This window comes from Oryctolagus cuniculus, chromosome 19 (assembly GCF_964237555.1).
Source record: "Oryctolagus cuniculus chromosome 19, mOryCun1.1, whole genome shotgun sequence".
Lineage (NCBI taxonomy): Eukaryota > Metazoa > Chordata > Mammalia > Lagomorpha > Leporidae > Oryctolagus > Oryctolagus cuniculus.
This window is the reverse complement of record NC_091450.1, coordinates 31,168,623-31,191,370: the sequence shown is the minus strand read 5'-3', so window position 1 is coordinate 31,191,370 and position 22,748 is coordinate 31,168,623. Positions and strand designations below refer to the sequence as shown.

At 49.4% G+C, this 22,748-nt stretch overlaps 1 protein-coding gene across 2 annotated transcripts in view; it reads left to right on the top strand.

Moving 5' to 3' along the window:
- The window catches only part of DNAJA3 (DnaJ heat shock protein family (Hsp40) member A3), a 40,254-nt gene that overhangs the window by 6,236 nt on the left and 11,270 nt on the right, over window positions 1-22,748 (top strand). For both annotated transcript variants that reach the window (XM_002722261.5, XM_002722260.5), the window contains exons 3-5: window positions 10,933-11,016; window positions 14,083-14,283; window positions 14,726-14,878. In XM_002722261.5, coding sequence (XP_002722307.2) covers window positions 10,933-11,016; window positions 14,083-14,283; window positions 14,726-14,878 — 438 coding nt within the window. The remainder of the gene's footprint in view (window positions 1-10,932; window positions 11,017-14,082; window positions 14,284-14,725; window positions 14,879-22,748) is intronic.

Genomic DNA, 22,748 nt, shown 5'->3' with positions numbered 1-22,748 from the left:
GGGACTGAGCCAGCAGATGGAGGATCCCTCTGTCTGTTATACTGCCTTTAAATTAAAAAAGTTTTTTTTTTCTTTTTTTTAAACAGAGTGGACAGTGAGAGAGAGAGAGAGAGACAGAGAGGAAGGGCTTCCTTCGCCGTAGGTTCACCCTCCAATGGCCGCCGCGGCCAGCGCGCTGCAGCCGGCGCACTGTGCTGATCCGAAGGCAGGAGCCAGGTGCTTCTCCTGGTCTCCCATAGGGTGCAGGGCCCAAGCACTTGGGCCATCCTCCACTGCACTCCCTGGCCACAGCAGAGAGCTGGCCTGGAATAGGGGCAACCGGGACAGAATCTGGTGCCCCGACCGGGGACTAGAACCCTGTGTGCTGGCGCTGCTAGGTGGAGGATTAGCCTAGTGAGCCGCTGCGCCAGCCTAAAAAAAAAAAAGTTTTTAAAAAATTATTTTATACCTTCTGAATGAATAGATATGCTGATCTAAGTTTTAGGTAGTTACTCTTTGAGTTCAGAAAAAGTTTACAGGTTTCGAATTACTTTTCCTTTTTTTTTTTTTTTTTTTTTTTTTTTTTGACAGGCAGAATGGACAGTGAGAGAGAGAGACAGAGAGAAAGGTCTTCCTTCTGTTGGTTCACCCTCCAATGGCCGCCGCGGCCGGCGCACCGTGCTGATCCGATGGCAGGAGCCAGGAGCCAGGTGCTTTTCCTGGTCTCCCATGCAGGTGCAGGGCCCAAGGACTTGGGCCATCCTCCACTGCACTCCCGGGCCACAGCAGAGGGCTGGCCTGGAAGAGGGGCAACCGGGACAGAATCCGGCGCCCCAACCAGGACTAGAACCCGGTGTGCTGGCGCCGCTAGGTGGAGGATTAGCCTAGTGAGCCGTGGCGCCGGCCAACTTTTCCTTTTTTTTTTGTTTTTTTTTTTTTTGTTTGTTTGTTTTTTTTGACAGGCAGAGTGGACAGTGAGAGAGAGAGACAGAGAGAAAGGTCTTCCTTTGCCGTTGATTCACCCTCCAGTGGCCGCCGCGGCCGGCGCACCGCGCTGATCCGATGGCAGGAGCCAGGAGCCAGGTACTTTTCCTGGTCTCCCATGGGGTGCAGGGCCCAAGCACCTGGGCCATCCTCCACTGCACTCCCTGGCCACAGCAGAGAGCTGGCCTGGAAGAGGGGCAACTGTGGGGAGCAACTCGGACTAGACTAAGTTACTGGAATTAAGACTTATTCTATGCATCTGCTCTCCCACAATATGGCGCTGGGAGAGGAGAAAACAGCTTCTACACAGCTGCCTCCAGTTCAGCCAATAAACTGTAGGACTTGCTCCTGATTGGAGGAGAACAGCGTACTCGGCGTGTGGGCAGCCGAGTTGGGATTGGCGGAGGAGGACTATAAAGGAGGAGAGAGACGGCATGCACCAGGAACATCTAAGGGGAACACCTGTGCAGCCCCCGAGAGAGCCGGCCGGCGGTGTGCCGCTCCCCTGCGGAAGTGGGGAAAGTGGCCAGGGGGAACCGCCCTTCCACGGAGGTGGAAGGGACAGTAGCCAACCCGGGAAGAACCAGCAGCAAACCCGGGGAGGGCCGAGCAGACGAAAGAACAGCGCAGGGTCCTGTGTCGTTCCTCCATGAAGAGGGGGAGCGACAGGCAACCGGAACAGAATCCGGCGCCCCAACCGGGACTAGAACCCGGTGTGCCGGCGCCGCTAGGCGGAGGATTAGCCTAGTGAGCCGCGGCGCCGGCTCCAACTTTTCCTTTTTTTAAAGTTTTTTTTTTTTGAAAGAGTTAGAGAGGTAGAGCCAGAGAAAGAGAGTTCTTCCCTTCATTGGTTCACTCCCCAAATGGCCACAACGGCCAGAGCTGAGCAGATCCAAAGCCAGGAGCCAGGAGCTGCTTCTTCCAGGTCTGCCACGTGGGTACAGGGGCCCAAGGACTTGGCTCATCCTCTGCTACTTTTCCAGGAGCGTTAGCAGGGAGCTGGATCAGAAGTAGAACAGCTGATACTGAACCAGTGCCCATATGGGTTGCCTGTCCTGCAGGTGAGGGCTTTAACCTGCTGTGCCACAGTGTTAGCCTCTAAATAGGAGATTCGTTTTGTCTTATCTCAGACTGTATTGCAGCTTATAAAAGTGAAACAATGTGAAGTAAAAGGAAAAAACAAAGAGTAAAAACAAACAAGAAAGAGATACCTGAGATGTCTGGACCAATGGTCCCCAGACTCTTTGTTTGCTCTGACCAGTAAAAATAGAGGGTCCCAGTATAGGGTTGACAGCCTTTTTGAGACTACACTCGCTGTTTTTACTGTAGTTGTCCTTTGAATCTTTGAGAGGTTGGTCCACAGACAGTGAAATCTGGGTGCTCAAGTCCCTGATGTCAGATGACATAGTATTTGCTTATAATCTACAAAGTACCTGAGTATCAGGGTACTTCAAAAAACTGAGAGGGGCCGGCTTTGTGGTACAGTGGATTAAGCCACTGCTGGATTCCCATTTGAGTACTAGCTTAAGGTCTGGCTACCCCACTTCCAATCCAGCTCCCTGCTAATGTACCTGGGAAAGTGTTGGAGGAGGCGCAAGTACTTAGGTCCCTGCCACCTACATAAGAGACCTGGATGGAGTTTCAGGCTTGTGGCTTTAGCCTGGTCCAGACCTGGCTGTTGTGATCATTTGGGGAGTGAACCAGCAGATAAAACGTCTCTCTCTAACTCAGCCTTTCAAATAAGTAAGTAAATCCTAAAAAAGAAAAAGTTTACTGAGAAACAGAATTATTATGTTTATTTTAGTACAAAGAAATTTGATGGGGACTGGTGCTGTGGCGTAGTGGGTAAAGCTGTCCCCTACGGTGCTGGCATCCCATGAGGGCACTGGTTCGAGTCCCGGCTGCTCCACTTCCAATCCAGCTCTCTGCTATGGCCTGGGAAAGCAGCAGAACCTTGGACCCCTGCATGGGAGACCCAGAACAAGCTCCTGGCTTCAGATTGGTGCAGCTGTAGCCATTGTGGCCAATTGGAGAGTGAACCAGTGGATGGAAGACCTCTCTCTTTCTCTCTGCCTCTCCATCTCTCTCTGTGTAACTCTGACTTTTAAAGAAATAAATCAATCTTTTAAAAAGAAGAAAGTTGAAACTTTTGCATAGTTTTTTCCTAATACAGTTTCTTCATGACCTGAGGCACATTGACAGAAAGCAGATCGGAGTTGCAGGGTACCTGACACCCAAACCAGTACTTCATATGGGTGCAGGCTTATCCCTCTGTGCCAGGACACCCACCCCACCTCACTCCTCTCTATCGTCATATAGTCCTTGACGGTGTGGGTGGACACGTTGTGTCTGTGTGTTCATCGCTTGATGCACGTTTGGGTTGTCTCCACTGTGTGGCCGTCATGACCAGTTCTCCAGATGCTTGTGTGAATTCTGGTGTGCTTGTGTTTCTATTTTTCTTGGATATGTACTAGGAGAATAATTTATGAATCATATGGCAACTGGATAATTTGAACTTTTAAAAAATTGTTTAATTTGAAAGACACTGAGACAGATGACAGAGATCTTCCATTCGTTGGTTCACTCCCGAAATGCCTGCAACAGCTGGGGCTGGGTCGGGCTGAAGTGACAAGCTAGGAACTCCATCCAGGTCTCCCACGTGGATGACAGGGACCCAAGTACTTGAGCCACCACTTGGCTGTCTTCCAGGGTGTGCAGTAGCAGAAGTGGAGCTGGGAATTGAACCTAGGCACTCCAGCATGAAATGCCGGCATCCCAAGTGGTATTGTGGGCACTGTGCCGGACACCTGCCCCGGGCGTCTAGCCTTGAGTGACTAGCAGCCCTTTTCACAGTGCTGCGTGTTACTAGCAGTGCACCAGTGCCGTGAATTCTCCGCATCCTGCGCAGCTCTTGTTACTGTCTTTTTAATGTTGTCTACCTTAGCAGATATGAAGTGGTATCTCATTTTGTGTGTGTGGTGGCGGTGATGGTGGTGATGTTCTGTTTTTAAGATTTATTTATTTGAAACGCAGAATTAGGGAGAGGAACACAGATCTCTGATCCATTTTGCTCTCCAAATGTTGACAACAACAAGGGCTAGGCCAGGCTGAAGCCAGAGTCTAGAATTGCATCCTGGTCTCATGTGGGTGCAGGTGCCAGGCACTGGGGCCATCTTCCTCTGCTTTCCCAGGTGCATTAGCAGGGAGCTGGATTGGAAGTGGAGCAGCTGAGAATTGAACCGGCACCCATATGGGATATTGGCACTGCAGGCTGGGGCTTTATCCCACTGCACTACAGTGCCAGCCCCACCGTGTATATTTTTAAAGACTTGCTTATTTGAAAGGCAGAGCAAAAGAGAAATCTTCCCCTCTAATGATTCACTCCCCAAATACCTTTCACAGCTGGGATTGGGTCAGGGCAAAATCAGGAGTCAGGAACTCCATCACATATCCCACGTGGGTGGCATAGGCCTGAGCACTTCACCCATCATCTGCTGCTTCCCAGGAAGTTGGATCAGAGGCAGAATAGCTGGTCCTTGAGCCACACACTCTCATCTAAGAGTCAGGCTTCCCAAGCTGTGGTTTAGCCTGCTGTGCCGTAATGCCCATTCTTCTCATGTGATCTTGATGTTGCTTTTCCCTAGAGACTAAGGATATTGAGTATTTTTGCACATACTTGTGGGTCTTTGTGTGTCTTCTGTGAAGAAACACATATTCAGATCTTTTGCCTTTAAGAAAAAAAAAAAGAAGACAAAACCAAAAGCAACAACCTCATTTGTTTGAAAGGCAGAAGTACAGAGAGGGAGAGAAAGGAGGGGGAGACAGAATTTTTTTTAAAGATTTATTTATTTATTTATTTATTTATTTGAAAGTCAGAGTTACACTGAGAGAGGAGAGGCAGAGAGAGAGATCTTCCATCCGATGGTTCACTCCCCAGTTGGCTGCAACGGCCGGAGCTGCGTCGATCTGAAGCCGGGAGCCAGGAGCTTCTTCTGGGTCTCCCACGCAGGTGCAGGGGCCCAAGCCCTTGGGCCATCCTCTACTGCTTTCCCAGGCCATAGCAGATAGCTGGATTGGAAGTGGAGCAGCCGGGACTAGAATCAGTGCCCATATGGGATGGCAGCACTTCAGGCCAGGGCGTTAACCCGGTGCGCCACAGCTCCAGCCCTGAGAGACAGAATTTGACATTTCCCATCCACTAGTTCACTTCCCCAAATGGCTCCAATAGCTATGGGTAGGCCAGGCCAAAGCCAGGAGCTAGTAGCTCCTTCCTGGTCTCCATGGGTGCCAGGGGCCTGAGCACACTGCCTCCAGCACGTTGGCACGAAGCTGGGTCAGAGCAGAACAGTCAGGGCTTGAACTCCAGCACTGCCGCGGGAGATGCTGGCGTCACCCGATGCGGCTTAGCCCTGTGTGCCGCAGTGCTGGCCCCTGTGAAAATACAACCAAATACAACTTTTTTTTTTTTTTTGTTAAGATTTGTTTATTTTATTTGAATGGCATAGATAGAGAGGAGGAGAGAGATCTCCCATCCGCTGCTTTGCTCTCCAAATGGCCACAACAGCCAGGTCTAGGCCAGCCTGAAGCCAGAAGCCAGGAGCTTCTTCCGGATTTCCCCTGTAGGTGCAGGGACCCAAGCACTCGGGTCATCCTCTGCTGGGAGCTGGATCAGAAGAGCAGCTGGGACTTGAACTGGCACCCATATGGGAGGCCACCGCCACAAGCCATGATTTAACCCTCTACTTTATTATTGTTACTATTTTTAAAGATTGATTTATTTTATTTGAAAGTCAGCTACACAGAGAGAGGAGAGGCAGAGAGAGAGAGAGAGAGAGGTCTTCCATCCAATGGTTCGCTCCCCAATTGGCCGCAACGGCTGGAGCTGCGCTGATGTGAAGCCAGGAGCCAGGAGCTTCCTCTGGGTCTCCCACGCGGGTGCAGGAGCCCAAGGACTTGAGCCATCTTCACTGCTTTTGCAGGCCATAGCAGAGAGCTGGATCGGAAGTGGAGCAACCAGAACTCAAACCGGTGCCCATATGGGATGTCGGCACTGCAGGCAGTGGCTTTACCTGCTATGCCACTGTGCCGGCCCCCGAATTTCGGTTCCTTTGAATCCTTCATTTGCACTGTGATTTCCATTTTGTTGGTGGGGTGATGGTGCTCTCTTCACGTAAGCCCCGTGTGTGGTGTCTGACAAGCAAGCTCTGACGTTGCTGCAGTACAGATTTTTTTTAAAGATTTTTTATCTATTTGAAAGGTAGAACTACAGAGAGGCAGAGAGAGAGAGAAAGGTCTGCCATCCTCTGGTTCACCCCCAAATGGTTACAATGGCTGGAGCTGCTTCAGTACTAAGCCAGGAGTCAGGAGTTTCTTCTGGGTCTCCCATGCGGGTGCAGGGTCCCAAGGACTTGGGCCATCTTCCACTGCCTTCCCAGGCCATAGCAGAGAGCTGCATTGGAAATGGAACAGCTGGGTCTTAAACCTGTGCCCATATGGGATGCCAGCACTGCAGGTGGCAGCCTTGCCCACTATGCCACAGTGCTGGCCCTATATATAAATTTTTAAAGATTTATTTGAAAATCAGAGTTAGAGAGGGAGAGACAGAAAGAGGTCTTCCCTCTGATTTCTTCCCCAAATGTCCTCAACGATCAGGGCTGGGCCAGGCTGAAGTGAGAAGCCAGGAGCCTCCTCCAGGTTTCCTGTGTGGGTGCAGGGGCTCAAGCACGAGGGCCGTCCTTTGCACTTTCCCAGTTACACTATCAGGGAGCTGGACTGGAAGAGGAGTAGCCAGGACCTTAACTGGTCCCCATATGAGATGCCAGCATCACAGGAGGTAGTTCTCCTGCTCTGCCATTGCGCCAGCACCTGCAGTGCTAAGCCTTGAGTGTACTGGGGTGTGTGTGTGTGTGTGTGTGTGTGTGTGTGTGTGTATTTAAAGACTTGTTTATTTATTGGGGGTGGGGCTGTGGCCCAGTGGATTAAAGGCCGGGCTTCCAGTGCTGACATCCCATGGAGGTGCTGGTCTGAGTCCCAGCTGCTCTACTTCCTTTCCAGCTCCCTGCTAATGCACCTGGGAAAGCATCAGAGGATGGCCCAAGGCCTTAGGCCCCTGCACCCCTGTGGGAGACCTAGAAGAAGCTCTTGGCTCCTGGCTTCAGATTGGCTTAGCTCCGGCCATTGTGGCCATTTGGGGAGTGAACCAGTGGATGGAAGACTAACCTTTCTCTCTGTCTCTCCCTCTCACTGTCTGTGATTTTACCTCTCAAATAAATTTATAAAATTTTTTTTAAAAAAAGTTACACAGAGAGAGGAAGAGAAATCAAGATCTTCCATCCTCTGGTTTACTCTCCAAATGGTCCCAACAACTGGGCCTGGGCCAGGTTGAAGCCAGGAATCAGGAGCTTCCTTTCAATCTCCCACGTGGGTGTCCTCCACTGCCTTCCCAGCTGTATTAGCAGGGAGCTGGATTGGAAGTGGAGCAGCTGGGGCTTGGAACAGGTGCCCTTACAGGATGCCGACTCACAGGCAGTGCTTCCCCCGCTCTGCCACAGTGTCTGCCCCAGTGTACTGATGTTAAGAGTGTTTTAGACCTTAGCTGTGCCCTCTTCTCTTGTGCTCCCTGTTATGTTCTAGTACCAGCTAATGGTAGATGTTGCTGTGAGCCCCACCTTGCACTTTTAATCCATCAGTATTGCTTTACTTGGTCCCTGTTACAGTACTGATGGTCAAACTGTGGTTTATTAGTGTGCTCAGCATCTCAGAGTTGGCGGATGATGCATTGGGGTCATCTGGCCCTACCATTAACCATGGCCATTTTCTTCTTATTTATTTTTTTATTTTTTTGACAGGCAGAGTTAGACAGAGAGAGAGAGAGAGAGTTATAGACAGTGAGAGAAAGAGAGGGCCATTTTCATCTTTAAGATTCTGGCGATCCAAAGACTGGGAAGGTATCAGAGCAAACATGGCAGACACTTAAAAGGTACATGGTGTATCTTGGTATAGTCAGGACTTTTTTTTTTTTTAATTGATAACATTTTTCATTTTTTTTAAACATTAGTTAATTTATTTGAAAGTCAAATACAGAGAGAGGGAGAGACAGGAGAAAGAGATCTATCTTCCATCCTCTGGTTCACTTCCCAGATGACTGCGATAGCCAAGGCTGGGCCAGCCCAGGCCAAAGCCAGCTGCATCTGGGTCTCCCCACTTGGTGGCAAGGGCCCAAGCACTCAGACCATTTTCTCTTCTTTCCCAGGCATGTTAGCAGAGAGCTAGATCAGAAGAGGAGCAGCTGGGATTGCAACTGTAGCTCATAATGGGTGCTAGTGTCACAAGCAGTAGCTTAACCCACTGTGCCACAATGCTAGCTCCTTTTTAAGTATTTAAACCATGTTTTAGGCTACTGTTGTGGCACAGTGAGTTAATCCACCACTGATAACAGCAGCACCCATGATCTGCTCTGATGCAGATCCCTGCTAGTGTACCTGGGAAGATAGCGGGTGATGGCCTAGTGCTTGGACCCTGCCCCCCGTGTGGGAAACCTGGGTGGAGTTCCCAGCTCCTGACTTTGGCCTGGTGTAGCCCCAGTTGTTATGGCCATTTGGGGAGAGAACCATTAGTTGGAAGATCAGTCCCTCTGTCTCTCTCCTTCTTCTCTTTTTTTTCTGCCTTTTAAAGTTAAAAGAAAGGAAGAAAGAAAGAAATCTTGGGGATCAGCATTGTGGCACAGCAGGTTAAGCTGCGACATTGGCATCCCATGAATGGCACTTCAAGTCTCAGCTGCTCCACTTCCAATCTGATTCCCCATTAATGCCTCTGAGAAAGCAGCAGAAGGTGGCCCAAGTGCTTGGACCCCTGCTACCCACATGGGAGACCTGAGTGGAGTTCCAGGCTCCTGGCTTTTGTGGCCATTTGGAGAGTGAACCAGTAGATGGAAGAGCTCTCCCAGTCTCTTTGTAACTCTGCCTCTCAAATAAATAAATCTTTAACGAAGGGGGAGGGAATAGTCTGGTGTTGTGGCACAGTGGAGTAAGCTGCCATCTGTAATTCCTTCATCCCACATGAGTGCCAATTTGAGTCTTGGCTGTTGCACTTCCAATACAACTCCCCTACTGATGCACCTGGGACAGCAGTGGAAAATGGCCCGAGTGACTGGGCCCCTGCCACCCACATGGGAGATCCAGGTGGAGTTCCAAGCTCCTGGCTTCTTCCTGGCCCAGCGCAGGTTGTTGCAGCCAATTACAGAGTGAACCTGTGGAGGGTCCAGTGCAGTGGCATAGTGGGTAAAGCCGCTGCCTGTAGTGCCAGCATCCCATGTGGGCACCGGTTCCAGTCCCAGCTGCTCCACTTCCCATCCAGCTCTATGCCATGGCCTAGGAAAGCAGTGGAAGATGGCCCAAGTCCTTGGGACCCTGCACCCTTGTGGGAGACCCAGAGGAGGCTCCTGGCTCCTGGCTTTGGATCTGTACAGCTCCAGCTGTTGCAGCCAGTTGGGAATGAACCAGCCTCTCCTTCTCTCTCTATGTAACTCTGACTTTCAAGTAAATAAATAAATCTTTTTAAAAAAAAAAAAAAAAGATCAAAGATACATCTGTCTGTGTGCCTTTCACATACATAAATAAATCTTTTAAAAAAAGAAAGATTGATATTTTTTTAGATTTGTTTATTTTTTGAAAGGCAGAGTTAGATCTTCTATTTGCTGGTTCACTCCCCAAGTGGCTGCAATAACTAGGGCTAAGCCATGCTGAAGCCCAGAGACAGGAAGTTCATCCAAGTCTCCTACAGGGATGCAGGGGCCCAAGCATTTGGGCCGTCTTCCGTTGCTTTCTCAGGCACATTAGCAGGGAGCTGGATCAGAAGTGGAGCAGCCGGGATTCGAACCAGTGCCCATATGGGATGCCAACATCACAGGGGGTTACTTTACCTGCTACGTCACAATGCTAGTGCCCCAAAATAATTTATACAACAGAACCACTTACCTACTTGTACACCTTATGTAAGTGTTCCAGGCATGCTGTTTTGTGACTTGTATTTACCAAAGGAGCCTGAAGTCTACAGGTTTAGTTACAACTAGTATAGCTATGGTTGGAAGAGATTTGTTGGAAAATGTGTACAGATATCAGATATGAAGAAATTTTTCATTTTGAAGTCTTTTTTTTTTTTTTTGACAGGCAGAGTGGATAGTGAGAGAGAGACAGAGAGAAAGGTCTTCCTTTGCCGTTGGTTCACCCTCCAATGGCCGCCGCTGCAGCCGGCGCACCGCGCTGATCCTGGCAGGAGCCAGGAGCCAGGTGCTTTTTCCTGGTCTCCCATGGGGTGCAGGGCCCAAGCACCTGGGCCATCCTCCACTGCACTCCCTGGCCATAGCAGAGAGCTGGCCTGGAAGAGGGGCAACCGGGACAGAATCCGGCGCCCCAACCGGGACTAGAACCTGGTGTGCCGGCGCCGCAAGGTGGAGGATTAGCCTATTGAGCCACGGCGCCGGCTCCATTTTGAAGTCTTAAATCTTGTTTTAAGAATTGCTGCTAGGGATATACCGTGGTATATCAGGTAAAGCCACCACCTGTAGCACTGGCATCCCTTATGGCACTAGTTCTAGTCCCAGCTGCTCCACTTCTGATCCAGCTCTCTGCTGTAGCCTTGGAAAGCAGTAGAAGATAGTCCAAGTCCTTGGGCCCCTGCACCCACGTGGGAGACCCAGAAGAAGCTCCTGGTTCTTAGCTTTGGATCAGCCCAACTCCAGCCGTTGTGGCCATTTGGGGAGTGAAACAACAGATGGAAAACTTCCTCTCTCTCTTTCTCTCTCAAACTCTGCCTTTCAAATAAATAAATGAATCTTAAAAAAAAAAAATGCTACTAATTGCTAAATCTTAAAAGACAGGTGTTACAAAGGAGTCATAATTATGACTGGCATTTGGGGTTCTATTTAGTAATCATCTTGTGTTCACAGTACTTTACTGTTTTTATCTTTAGCTTGCCAAGAAATATCACCCTGACACGAATAAGGATGACCCCAAAGCCAAGGAGAAGTTCTCCCAGCTGGCGGAAGCCTATGAGGTATTGTGTCTGATGTGTGTGCAGGGGCCTCCAACTGTGTGGGACTCAGTTTGCTGTGCTGCACAGGACTCTGGACAGTTCATCGTGAAGACCTGGTCCCTGCGCCATGTCACCTTGTTAAAGACGACTCCCAGGTGCCGTGCTAGCTGTGCTGACTTGGAATCTGATCAAGAACTGGGCTCAGTGCTCTGTTAACAGAGCTGCCATGTCAGTCATTCATGGCCAGGTTTGGGGATTTCCAGTTTAATTAATTAATTCAGCCATTTTTTGATGACTCCCCTACATATGGTGGCCGTTGAAAAAGTGGGAGACTGTCATTCATCTGGAAGAATGTGAAGTATAATCAGAGGGCAGGCATATGTCTGTGAAGCAACTGTCACTTCTGGAGTTATCTGGGCTGTCAGGAAAGGGGACCGTCTTCCTAGACGTGGACCATCCTGGAGGGGTCTGGCCACGTAGGAGATCATGTCGCCACAGGAATACGCAGATCCAAGAACAGCTTCATTAAATATTTACCAAATGAGTGTCTCTAACCCTGTCAGCTCATCTAATGAAAGATATATCTTGTAGTGTAATTTAAAAATGTTACTGTTTTTTGATAGTAACTCAAACTAGTTGATTAGAAAAAGAATTTTATAATGTGTTTTCTATGGAAAACAAGATGCAGAAGTGTTTTTTTAGTTTGTTTTTTAAACATTTGTTCAAGGGGCTGGAGCTATGGTGTAGCAGGTAAAACAGCCAACTGCAATGCTGGCATCCCAAATGGGCACTGGTTTGAATCCCAGCTGCTCCACTCTGATCCAGCTCCTTGCTAATGTGCCTGGGAAAGCAGCGAGGATGAGCCAAGTTCTTGGGCCCCTGCACCCACATGGGAGATCCAGAGGAAGCTCCTGGCTTCAGATCAGCTCAGCTCCAGCCTTGTGGCCATTTGGGGAATGAACCAGCAGATAGAAGACCTGCTTCTGCCTCTGCATGTAACTCTGCCTTTCAAATAAATAATCTTTTTTTTTTTTTTTTTTTTGAAAGGTAGAGTTAAAGAGAGAGGGAAAGACAGAGCGAGAGCTTCCTCTGGTTTACTCCCCAAATGGCTGCAACAGCCAGGGCTGGGCTGAGCCAAAACCAGGAATCTGGAACTCCATCCAGGACTTCCATGTGGGTGTGGGGGCCCATTATCAGGGATCAGAAGTGGAGCAGCCAGGACTCAAACCAGTGCCCATATGGTATGCCTGCTTTTTAGGGATGTCTTAACCCACTGTGCCACAATGCCAGCCCCAAGATTGAGTTTTTAAAGAGCTAGGAGTCATCAACTCTAATGAAGCTATTTTAGTGCATGGCTTCTGGTTCTGCTTATTTTCTCTGTGGTTGGACGAGCCCTGGAGGGTCCTAGCCCAGCGTCTTGCCAACGTCGGACTCCGAGAGGGACATCAATGAGAGGACAGAGGAACCTAGAGCAACAGTTCCTCACCAAGGGCTAGAACCAGGAAATAAAAGCCACAGGAAGTCCCGCCTCCTGCCTTCCTCCTCTTCTCTGCCACCCCTCATTTGCATCTTAGCTAAGTGCCCTAAAAGTATCTGGGCTCCAAGTACTTTCTTTGGTCTCTCAGTTTCTATTCCGTTCTATGTAGAAATGTCTTTTTCCTTGGAGGAGGAACATTTCTCTGTTTGATTTCCAGGATGGTGCCCCCTCCCGCTTGTTTTTTTTTTTTTTAAAGACTTGTTTATTTGAAAGAGTGGCACAGAGACAGAAATCTTGATCTGCTGATGCACTCCTGAGATGCCCACAACAGCTGGGGCTGGGTCAGGCCGAAGCTAGGAGCTCTGTGAAAGTCTCCTGTGTGGGTGCAGGGACTCAGGCACTTGAGCCATCTTCTGCTGCATCCCAGGTGCATTAGCAGGGAGCTGGGTCAGAGCAGAGTAATCGAGATTTGAGCTAGGCCTTTTGATGTAGGATGTGGGGATTCTAAGCGTTGGCTTAACCCGCTGTGCCACAACATTTGCCCTGGGCCATGTCCTTTTTTTTTTTTTTTTTTTTTTTTTTTTTTTTTTTGACAGGCAGAGTGGACAGTGAGAGAGAGAGACAGAGAAAGGTCTTCCTTTGCCGTTGGTTCACCCTCCAATGGCCGCCGCACCGCGCTGATCCGACGGCAGGAGCCAGGTGTTTCTCCTGGTCTCCCATGGGGTGCAGGGCCCAAGCACTTGGGCCATCCTCCACTGCACTCCCTGGCCTCAGCAGAGAGCTGGCCTGGTAGAGGGGCAACCGGGACAGAATCCGGCGCCCCGACCGGGACTAGAACCCGGTGTGCCGGCACCGCAAGGCGGAGGATTAGCCTAGTGAGCCGCGGCGCTGGCCCGGGCCATGTCTTTTTAATTAAAAAGGGAAAAAAAAAATGGGGTTAGCACTGTGCTGTAGTGGTTAAAGCCACTGCCTGCAGTGTCGGCATCCCATTTGAGTCCTGGCTGCTCTACTTCCGATCCAGCTCTCTGCTATGGTCTGGGAAAGTGTAGAAGATGGCCCAAATGGTTGGGCCTCCACACCCACATGGGAGACCAGGAAGAAGCTCCTGGCTCCTGGCTCCGGATTGGCCCAGCTCTGGCCGCTGTGGCCATCTGCAGAGTGAACCAGCAGATGGAAGGTATCTCTCTCTCTCTGCCTCTGTCTCTCTGTAACTCTGCCTTTCAAATAAATAGATAAATCTTTAAAAAAGAAAACAAATGTAAATGCATAGGAGATGCAGAATGAATTCTTGCATAGCTCCCCACCAGGCAGTACAGATGTCCGAGAAGTGAAGTGTGAATCTGAGGAGTCCAGGATGTCCCTGAGGTTGTGTGAAGATTGACACAAGCACTTCCCCAGCAGGGAGACCCCTGGGAATTTTCATGAGACTTTTCACATTTCTTGAGGCCCCATGCGCGGTTTGATGCAGTTACCTCTCTCTCCCGATGTCACAGTCCCAGCCCAGCTCAGAGAATGTTCTTGGACCCTGGGCAGCTCAGTAAACATTGTGATTACCTTGCCTGGTGTGAAGCCCCAGGAATACCTTAAGGCTCTGCCTTCCATCTTTGCAGGTGTTGAGTGACGAGGTGAAGAGGAAGCAGTACGATGCCTATGGATCTGCTGGGTTTGATCCAGGGGCCGGCAGCTCTGGGCAGAGCTACTGGAGAGGCGGCCCCACCGTTGACCCTGAGGAGCTGTTCAGGAAGATCTTCGGGGAGTTCTCCTCATCTTCATTTGGAGATTTCCAGGGCGTGTTCGATCAGCCTCAGGAAGTAAGTTCCTTGTTTCAGGCTAAGTGTGCTATAGAGATTTTCATCAGTTAGATTTCTCAGCAGAGCAGCTTGAATGCAATGATCTGGAGGCAGCCATTTTGATAGAAAACTGTTCTAGTAATTGAAAAATCCTGTGGATAATGAGCACGTCCATTCCGACCTAAATCTTAGTTGCTTATCAAGCAGGCTCATACGTCATTTCCCCTCCTCTTCAACTTCCAGCAACGTCTTCTCCAGACATAAACATGGAAGACAATGGATTGGCAGAATAGCATGGCAGGCTCGAGATAGAACACATCCTAATTATGGACTTATGCTTGTTTGAGCAACTAAGATTAAGGTCAGCCTGCCGTCCGGCACCCACCTGCCCTTCCATGGCAGGGTACCACTGTGCTTACCGCAGTGCCAAGGATGACGGGCGGCCTGTGTTTTGATTTTTCAGTACATCATGGAGTTGACATTCAATCAGGCGGCCAAGGGCGTCAACAAGGAGTTCACTGTGAACATCATGGATACCTGTGAGCGCTGTGACGGCAAGGGGAACGAGCCCGGCACCAAGGTGCAGCACTGCCATTACTGTGGCGGCTCCGGCATGGTAAGGCCTCCCACCTCGCCCCCACTCACACTGCTTTCGTCTGTGCTCCTCTGCAGTTTATTCGGGCTCTGCCGTGGCTGTGAGAGTTCAAGAATTCTGTCTAGAACCTGCGTTTTTCCAGGAGTGCTCTGCTCAGCATTATAGACTGAGCAAGGAAACTGCTGTCTTTTCTGAAAATGCATTTGAGGGTGCTCACACTTTGGTTGAAAGTCAGGGGGAAGACTGAGATTGATGAATTAATTGTTTTTTTAGGATTTATATATTTACTTGAAAGGCAGAGTTATAGAGAGGCAGAGGCAGAGAGAGATTGTCCCGTCTGCTGGTTCACTCTGCAGATGGCTGCAACGGCTGGAGCTGAGCCAATGTGAAACCAGGAGCCAGCAGCTTCTTCTGGGTCTCCCATGAGGGTGTGGGGGCTGCAACCATTTGGGCCATCTTCTATGCTTTCCCAGACCATAGAACAGGTCCAAGCTCTTGGGCCATCTTTTTTTTTTTTTTTTTTTTTTAAATATTTATTTATTTATTTGAAAGGCAGAGCTACAGAGAGGCGGGGGGAGGTGGGGTGTCTTCCATCCACTGGTTCACTCCCCAGGTGGCCACAACAGCCAGAGCTGAACTGATCTGAAGCCAGGAGCTTCTTCCACGTTTCCCACATGGGTGCAGGGACCCGAGCATTTGGGCCATGTGTCACTGCTTTCCCAGGCCACAGCAGAGAGCTGGATTTCCAGGAAAGCAGTGGAAGATGGCTTCAAGTACTTGAGTCCCTGCCACCCACATGGGAGACCAAGATGGGGTTCCTGGATTCTGGCTTCAGTCTGGCCTAATTCTGGCTGTTACAGCCATTTGAATAGCAAAGCAGCACACGGAAGATCTTTCTGTCTCCTCCTCTGTCTTGTCGCTTTACCTTTCCAATAAACAAATCAATCTTCTTTTTTAAAGTCCCTTATTCTTTAGATCCAGATTCATTAGTTTTTCCCATGTTCCCTTGGTTTGTTGTCTGTGGTGCACTTGTTCCCTCCCCGTGTGTCTGTGCGTTTTGCACACACCCTTCCCTTGTCTTTGATAGTAAATTACTTACCCTGTGTCTCTATTCCCAAGTACTTCAGTGGATATTTCCTAAGAACAATGTAACCATACATTATCTCTTCCTATTTTTTCACTTTTCTCTGTCTTTTTTTCCCATGGTCCAGGATCCTTTTTTAATTTTAAAAGATTTTATTTATTTATTTGAGAGGCAGCGTTACAGAGGGACAGAAAGAAAGGTCTTCCATCTGCTGGTTCACTCCCCAAATAGCTGCAACGGCTGGAGCGGGGCTGATCCGAAGCCAGGAGCTTCCTCAGGGTCTCCCACGTGGGTGCAGGGGCCCAAGGACATCTTCCACTGCTTTCCCAGGCCATAAGCAGAGAGCTGGATCAAAAGTGGAACAGCCAGGACATGAACCAGCATCCATATGGGACGCCGGTGCCGCAGGCAGAGGCTTAGCCTATTGCACTGTAGCACTGGCCTCGGTCCAGGTTCCTATCTGGTATTGGTGGAGCATTTGTCTATCACATCTTTGTAATCTCCTTTAATCTGGAACCGTTTTCTTGTCTTTTTTTTCCTTTATGACCTTCACATTTTTGCAGATTACAGGTCAGTTTTATAGAATGTCATTTGTCTTGGTTTTTTGGTAAAATTTGAAATAAATCAATTTTGGCAGGAGCACCACGTAGGGGATATTGTGTCCTTTTCAGTAGATTGTGTCAGTTTGTCCCATTTTTGATATTGACATTACGTATGATTATGAATAAACTAGTGGGCCAGTGCTGCGGCTCACTAGGCTAATCCTCTGCCTGCGGTGCTGGTACTCCAGGTTGTAGTCCTGGTTGGGGCGCCAGTTCTGTCCTGGTTGCTCCTCTTCCAGTCCAGCTCTCTGCTGTGGCCTGGGAAGGCAGTGGAGGATGGCCCAAGTGCTTGGGCCCTGCACCCACATGGGAGACCAGGAGGAAGCACCTGGCTCCTGGCTTTGGATCGGCACAGCGCACCAGACATGATGGCCATTTTGGGGGTGAACCAACAGAAGGAAGACCTTTCTCTCTGTCTCTCTCTCTCACTGTCTGTCTGTCAAAAAAAAAAAAAAAAAAAAAGATTAAACTAGTGGTCATCAGGTTTCTTTGCTGTGTGCTGTTCTCTTTGAAATTATTTTTTTTAAAGATATACTTATTTATTTGAAAGTCATAGTTACACAGAGAGAGAAGGAGAGGGAGAGAGACAGAGAGAGAGAGGTCTTCCATCCATTGATCCCCTAGATGACCGCAATGGCTAGAGCTGTGCTGATCCGAAGCCAGGAGCCAGGAGCTTCTTCTGGGTCTCCCACACAGGTACAGGGGCCCAAGATCATGGGCCATCTTCTGCTATTCCAGGCCATAGCAGACAGCTGGATCAGAAGAGGAGCAGCCAGGACTAGAACCAATGACCACATGGGTTTATCCAAAAGAACTGTAAGCAGGGCCTCAAAGATGCTAAGACTGACGTGTACAAGTTTGGCAGCAGGTATCACACAGGAACTAACAGTATTTCAGGGGCTGGCACTGTGGTGCAGTGGGTTAAAGCCCTGACTAGTGCACCAGAGAGGCAGCCCCTGAAATATTGAGTTGGTTACTGTGCGATACCTGAGACCCTGTAAGTGTTCTGTTCCTTGCCAGACTTGTACATGTCAGTCTTAGCGTCCATTGACCTTAAATTACATACTACCGTGATAGTTGCAAAATGGTGTTTTCTAATTCCCACATTTTATCTACACCTGTTACTGGCATGCTGTTGAACTGGGTGAAATGAATAAACACAGACCTCTTTGAGGCCCTGCTTACAGTTCTTTTGGATATACTCAGAGTGGGATTACTGGAGGATGTGGTAATCCTGTTGTTAATTCTTTGGAAGCTGCTGCACTATTTTCTACATGACTATATGTTGTATATTCGCACTAACAGTGCTCATAGGTACCAGTTTCTCTACCATCCGACACTTGTTATTTTCTGTTTGTGTGTTTGTTTACAGTAACCATCCTAGTGGCTATGAAATAGTATCTCATTTTTTAAATATAAGATTTGTTTATTTGTTTGAAAGGCAAAGTGACAGAGAGGGAGGGAAAGGCAGAGAGATTTTTCCATGATTGGTGTATTCCCCAGATCCCCATAGTAGTCTGGGCTGGGCCAGCCAAAGCCAGGCCAGGAACTCCATCCAGGTCTCCCACATGGGTGGCTGCCACCCAAGTACTTGGGCCGTCAATGCTGCCTCCCAGGGTGCATATTAGCAGAAAGCTGGGGTCAAAAGTAGAGCCAGGACTTGAACCCAGGCACTGTCATACAGGATGGGGCTTCCCAAGTGGTATCTTAACTGCTGAGTGAAATGCCTGGCCCTGTAAACATTATTTTTGCTGAACAATAGTCCCCTGATGGATACAGTGGAAATTAGGTAACTATAAATACTCCTGTTATTAAAAGGACCAATTTTCCACCTTCCGAGAAAGTGAAGTTGTGCTGTGTTCCTTTAGGGGGCGCTCTTGGAAGAGATGAGGATTCCTCTGGCTACAATTTTGAGAGGCTGGTTGCTGCCACTTGTTACATACTGTTGATGGCTCCCATTCCTATTGTTTCCAAGGCTCTGAATTGCTGTGACTTCTTTTAACTGTTTATGCAGTGGACTTTATTTATTTATTTGAAAGGTAGAGTTACAGACAGTGAGAGGGAGAGACAGAGAGAAAGGTCTTCCTTCCGTTGGTTCACACCCCAAACAGCCGCTACACTGATCCGAAGCCAGGAGCCAGGTGCTTATTCCTGGTCTCCCATGCAGGTACAGGGGCCCAAGCACTTGGGCCAAATTCTGCTGCTTTCCCAAGCCGCAGCAGAGAGCTGGATTGGAAGTAGAGCAGCTGGGACTAGAACTGGTGCCCATATGGGATGCTCGTGCTGCAGGCGGAGGATTAACCTATTGTGCCATGGTGCCAGTCCCTACAGTGAACTTTGACATAAGATATTAGGGCTGCCGGCGCCGTGGCTCACTAGGCTAATCCTCCACCTAGCGGCGCCGGCACACCAGGTTCTAGTCCTGGTCGGGACGCCAGATACTGTCCCGGTTGCCCCTCTTCCAGGCAAGCTCCCTGCTGTGGCCCGGGAAGGCAGTGGAGGATGGCCCAAGTACTTGGGCCCTGCATCCCATGGGAGACCAGGAGAAGCACCTGGCTCCTGCCTTCGGATCAGCATGGAGCACCGGCCGCAGCGTGAAAGCCATGGCAGCCATTGGAGGGTGAACCAAGGGCAAAAGGAAGACCTTTCTCTCTGTCTGTCTCTCTCACTATCCACTCTTCCTGTCAAAAAAAAAAAAAAAAAAAAAAAAGAGAGAGAGAGAGAGAGAAAGGAATTAGGGCTGTAAATGTTTGACACTGGGACAGTTATTTGTAGCATATTAGTATTTATTTTTTTATTTAGAGATTTTTTAAAATTTTATTTATTTTTATTTATTTGAAAGGCAGAGTGACAGAGAGGGAAGGAGAGACAGAGAAATCTTCCATCCACTGTTTCACTCCCTAGATGGCCACAGTGGCAAGGGCTAGGCCAACCTGAAGCCAGGAACTTCATCTGGATCTCCCACACAAGTGCATGGGGCCCAAGCACTTGGGCCATCTTCTGCTGCGTTCCCAGGTGCGTTAGCAGGGAGCTGTATGGCAAGTGGAGCAGCTGGGACTCAAACTGGCATCCATATGGTGGCGGCTTAACCAGTGTTGGTCCCTTCATAATATATATATATTCTAGTATGCCAAGGGCTCCTATAGGATAATGAGAAAAAGACCAGTGGCTTGTTAATGCACGGGTGGGTGCCTGGCCTGGTGGTTCAGATACCTGTGTCCTGTATCAGAGTAGCTGGGTTTGAGTCCCAGCTCCTACTCCTAATTCCAGTTTCCTGATAATGCAGACACTGGAAGTCACAGGTGATGCCTTAGTATTTGGGTCCCTGATACCCACCCAAGTCAGCGACCAAGATTGAGTTCTGGGTTCCTGGTTTTATTGTTTTTTGTTTTTGTTTTTGTTTTTTTACAGGCAGAGTGAACAGTGAGAGAGAGAGAGACAGAGAGATAAAGGTCTTCCTTTGCCATTGGTTCACCCTCCAATGGCCGCCGTGGCTGGCGAGGTGCGGCCAGTGCACCACGCTGATCTGATGGAAGGAGCCAGGTGCTTCTCCTGGTCTCCCATGTGGGTGCAGGGCCCAAGCACTTGGGCCATCCTCCACTGCCCTCCCTGGCCACAGCAGAGAGCTGGCCTGGAAGAGGGGCAACCGGGACAGAATCCGGCGCCCCGACCGGGACTAGAACCCGGTTTGCTGATGCTGTAGGCGGAGGATTAGCCTAGTGAGCCGCAGCGCCGGCCGGGTTCCTGGTTTTGTCCTGACCCAGCTCTGGTTGTTGTGGGCATTTGGGAAGTGAACCAGCAGATAGGAGGATATCACTCTGCATTTGTCTCTTGCTCTTTTTCTGTGCTTCTCAAATAAATAAGTTGAAATTAAACAGTGTCAGGAGGGTATATATGCTGGAACGTTTTTCCTGTGGTATTGGAAAATAAATATTAGATTAGAAATTAAATCTTCATGTATTGTCTTGGAGGAGTATTTGTAATTTATTATCAAGATAAAAAGAAAAGCAACTTTTAGCATGATATATATACATTTGTTTTATTATTTTCACTATAAAAAAGCTGATGGAGGGAGAGAATTGTGGAAATAATATTTTAAACTGTGGACTGTTTAGAGTTGGTTATCGTAGGAGTCAGCAAGGGGAAAATTAATAACATTTTAAAAAGATTTTTTATTTATTTGAGAGGTAGAGTTAGAGAGAGAGAGAAAGGTCTTCCATCTGCTTGTTTACTCCCCAAATGTCCTCAATGGCTGGAGCTGGGCTGATCTGAAGCCAGGAGCCAGGAGCTTTTTCTGGGTCTCTCATGTGTGTGCAGGGACCCAAGCACTTGGGCCATCTTTCACTGATTTCCCAGGCCATTAGCTGAGAACTGAATCTAAAGAGGAGCAGCCAAGACTCGAACTGGCGCCCACAGGAGATGCCAGCACCACAGACAAAGGCTTAGCCTGCTATGCCACAGTGCTGGCCCCATTGATAACTTTTTTTTTGGCAGGCAGAGTTAGACAGTGAGAGAGAGAGACAGAGAGAAAGGTCTTCCTTCCGTTGGTTCACCCCCCAAATGGCTGCCACAGCTGGCACGCTGCGCCGATCCTAAGCCAGGAGCCAGGTGCTTCCTCCTGGTCTCCCATGCGGGTGCAGGGCCCAAGCACTTGGGCCGTCCTCCACTGCCTTCCCAGGCCACAGCAGAGAGCTGGACTAGAAGAGGAGCAACCGGGACAGAATCCGGTGCCCCAACCAGAACTAGAACCTGGGGTACCGGTGCCGTAGGCGGAGGATTAGGCTAGTGAGCCGCGGCGCCAGCCAACTTTTTTTTTTTTTTTTTTTTTTTAAGGTTTATTTATTTATTTGAAACAGTTACAGAGTGGGGTCTTTATGCTCTGGTTCATTCCTCAAGGGCAGTTGCAGCCAGGGCTGAGCCAGACTGAAGCCAGGAGCCTGGTGCTTCATCTGGGTCTTCTGTGTTGGCTGGCAGGGGCCCAGCACTTGGGCCATCTTCTGCTGCTTTTCTTAGGCCATTAGCAGGGAACTGGCTCAGAAGTGGAGCTGCCGGGACACAAACCAGTGCCCACATGGTATGCTGGCGCTGCAGAGGGAGGCTTAACTCACTGCACCACAATGCTGGCCTGATAATATTTTTTATATACCTCTATTTTTTGATTGCCACATCATGCATGTATTGATAATTACAAAAAATTTACGAGCATTAAATAGATACCCATTTCTAGATAACAAGAGAGGGTTGATGGGAGTGGCTGCAAATTATAAGGACCTGCCAGCTGTGGGAAGGACTAGGGAATGAGGGCTTTTGGCAGGAGGAGGAGGGGCCATTACATAGGAGATAACAGTGCAGCTGGTTCCTGAGGATCAGTGGTGGGGTACGGGGTGAACTCTGTTAGCATTGTCAGCTTTAGTTGGGCCCTGCGCTCTAACTCTGCAGAGTCTGTTGTCCCGTTGTCGTGTTCATGTCTGTGTTCAGCAGAGCAGTCCCCGCCCAAGGGGTTTCTGACCCGTGGCTCGGGAAGGACACTCAGGATCTTGGGAGCTGGTGAGCAGGAGGTGGGGTGCAGCGCTGCTAGAGGAGCTGCTTCCATCACTGTTTAGGGGGTGCTTGTCTGAGGGGCTGTGGCACTGAGCCTAGTTCTTTCTCCCCTGTGGCCCCAAGGACACAGGCCAGCTCTTCCTGTCCTGGAGCGGCAGCCGCAGCAGCTAGCACTGCGGCTCCAGGGGATGTCCTGTTCTCACTTGTTTTTTTTTTTTTTTTTTTTGGTTTTTTTTTTTTTTTTTTTTGACAGGCAGAGTGGACAGTGAGAGAGAGAGAGAGAAAGGTCTTCCTTTGCCGTTGGTTCACCCTCCAATGGCCGCCGCGGTCGGCGCGCTGCGCTGATCCGATGGCAGGAGCCAGGAGCCAGGTGCTTTTCCTGGTCTCCCATGGGGTGCAGGGCCCAAGCACCTGGGCCATCCTCCACTGCACTGCCTGGCCACAGCAGAGAGCTGGCCTGGAAGAGGGGCAACCGGGACAGAATCCAGCACCCCGACCGGGACTAGAACCCGGTGTGCCGGCGCCGCTAGGCGGAGGATTAGCCTAGTGAGCCGCGGCACCGGCACTTGTTTTCTTGTCCTGTTTTCCCAGCCGTTGTTTCAGTGAGCCAGTATTGGTCAGCTCCAGGAATGTACAGTCCTCACACCCAGAGACGGTTCTCTCT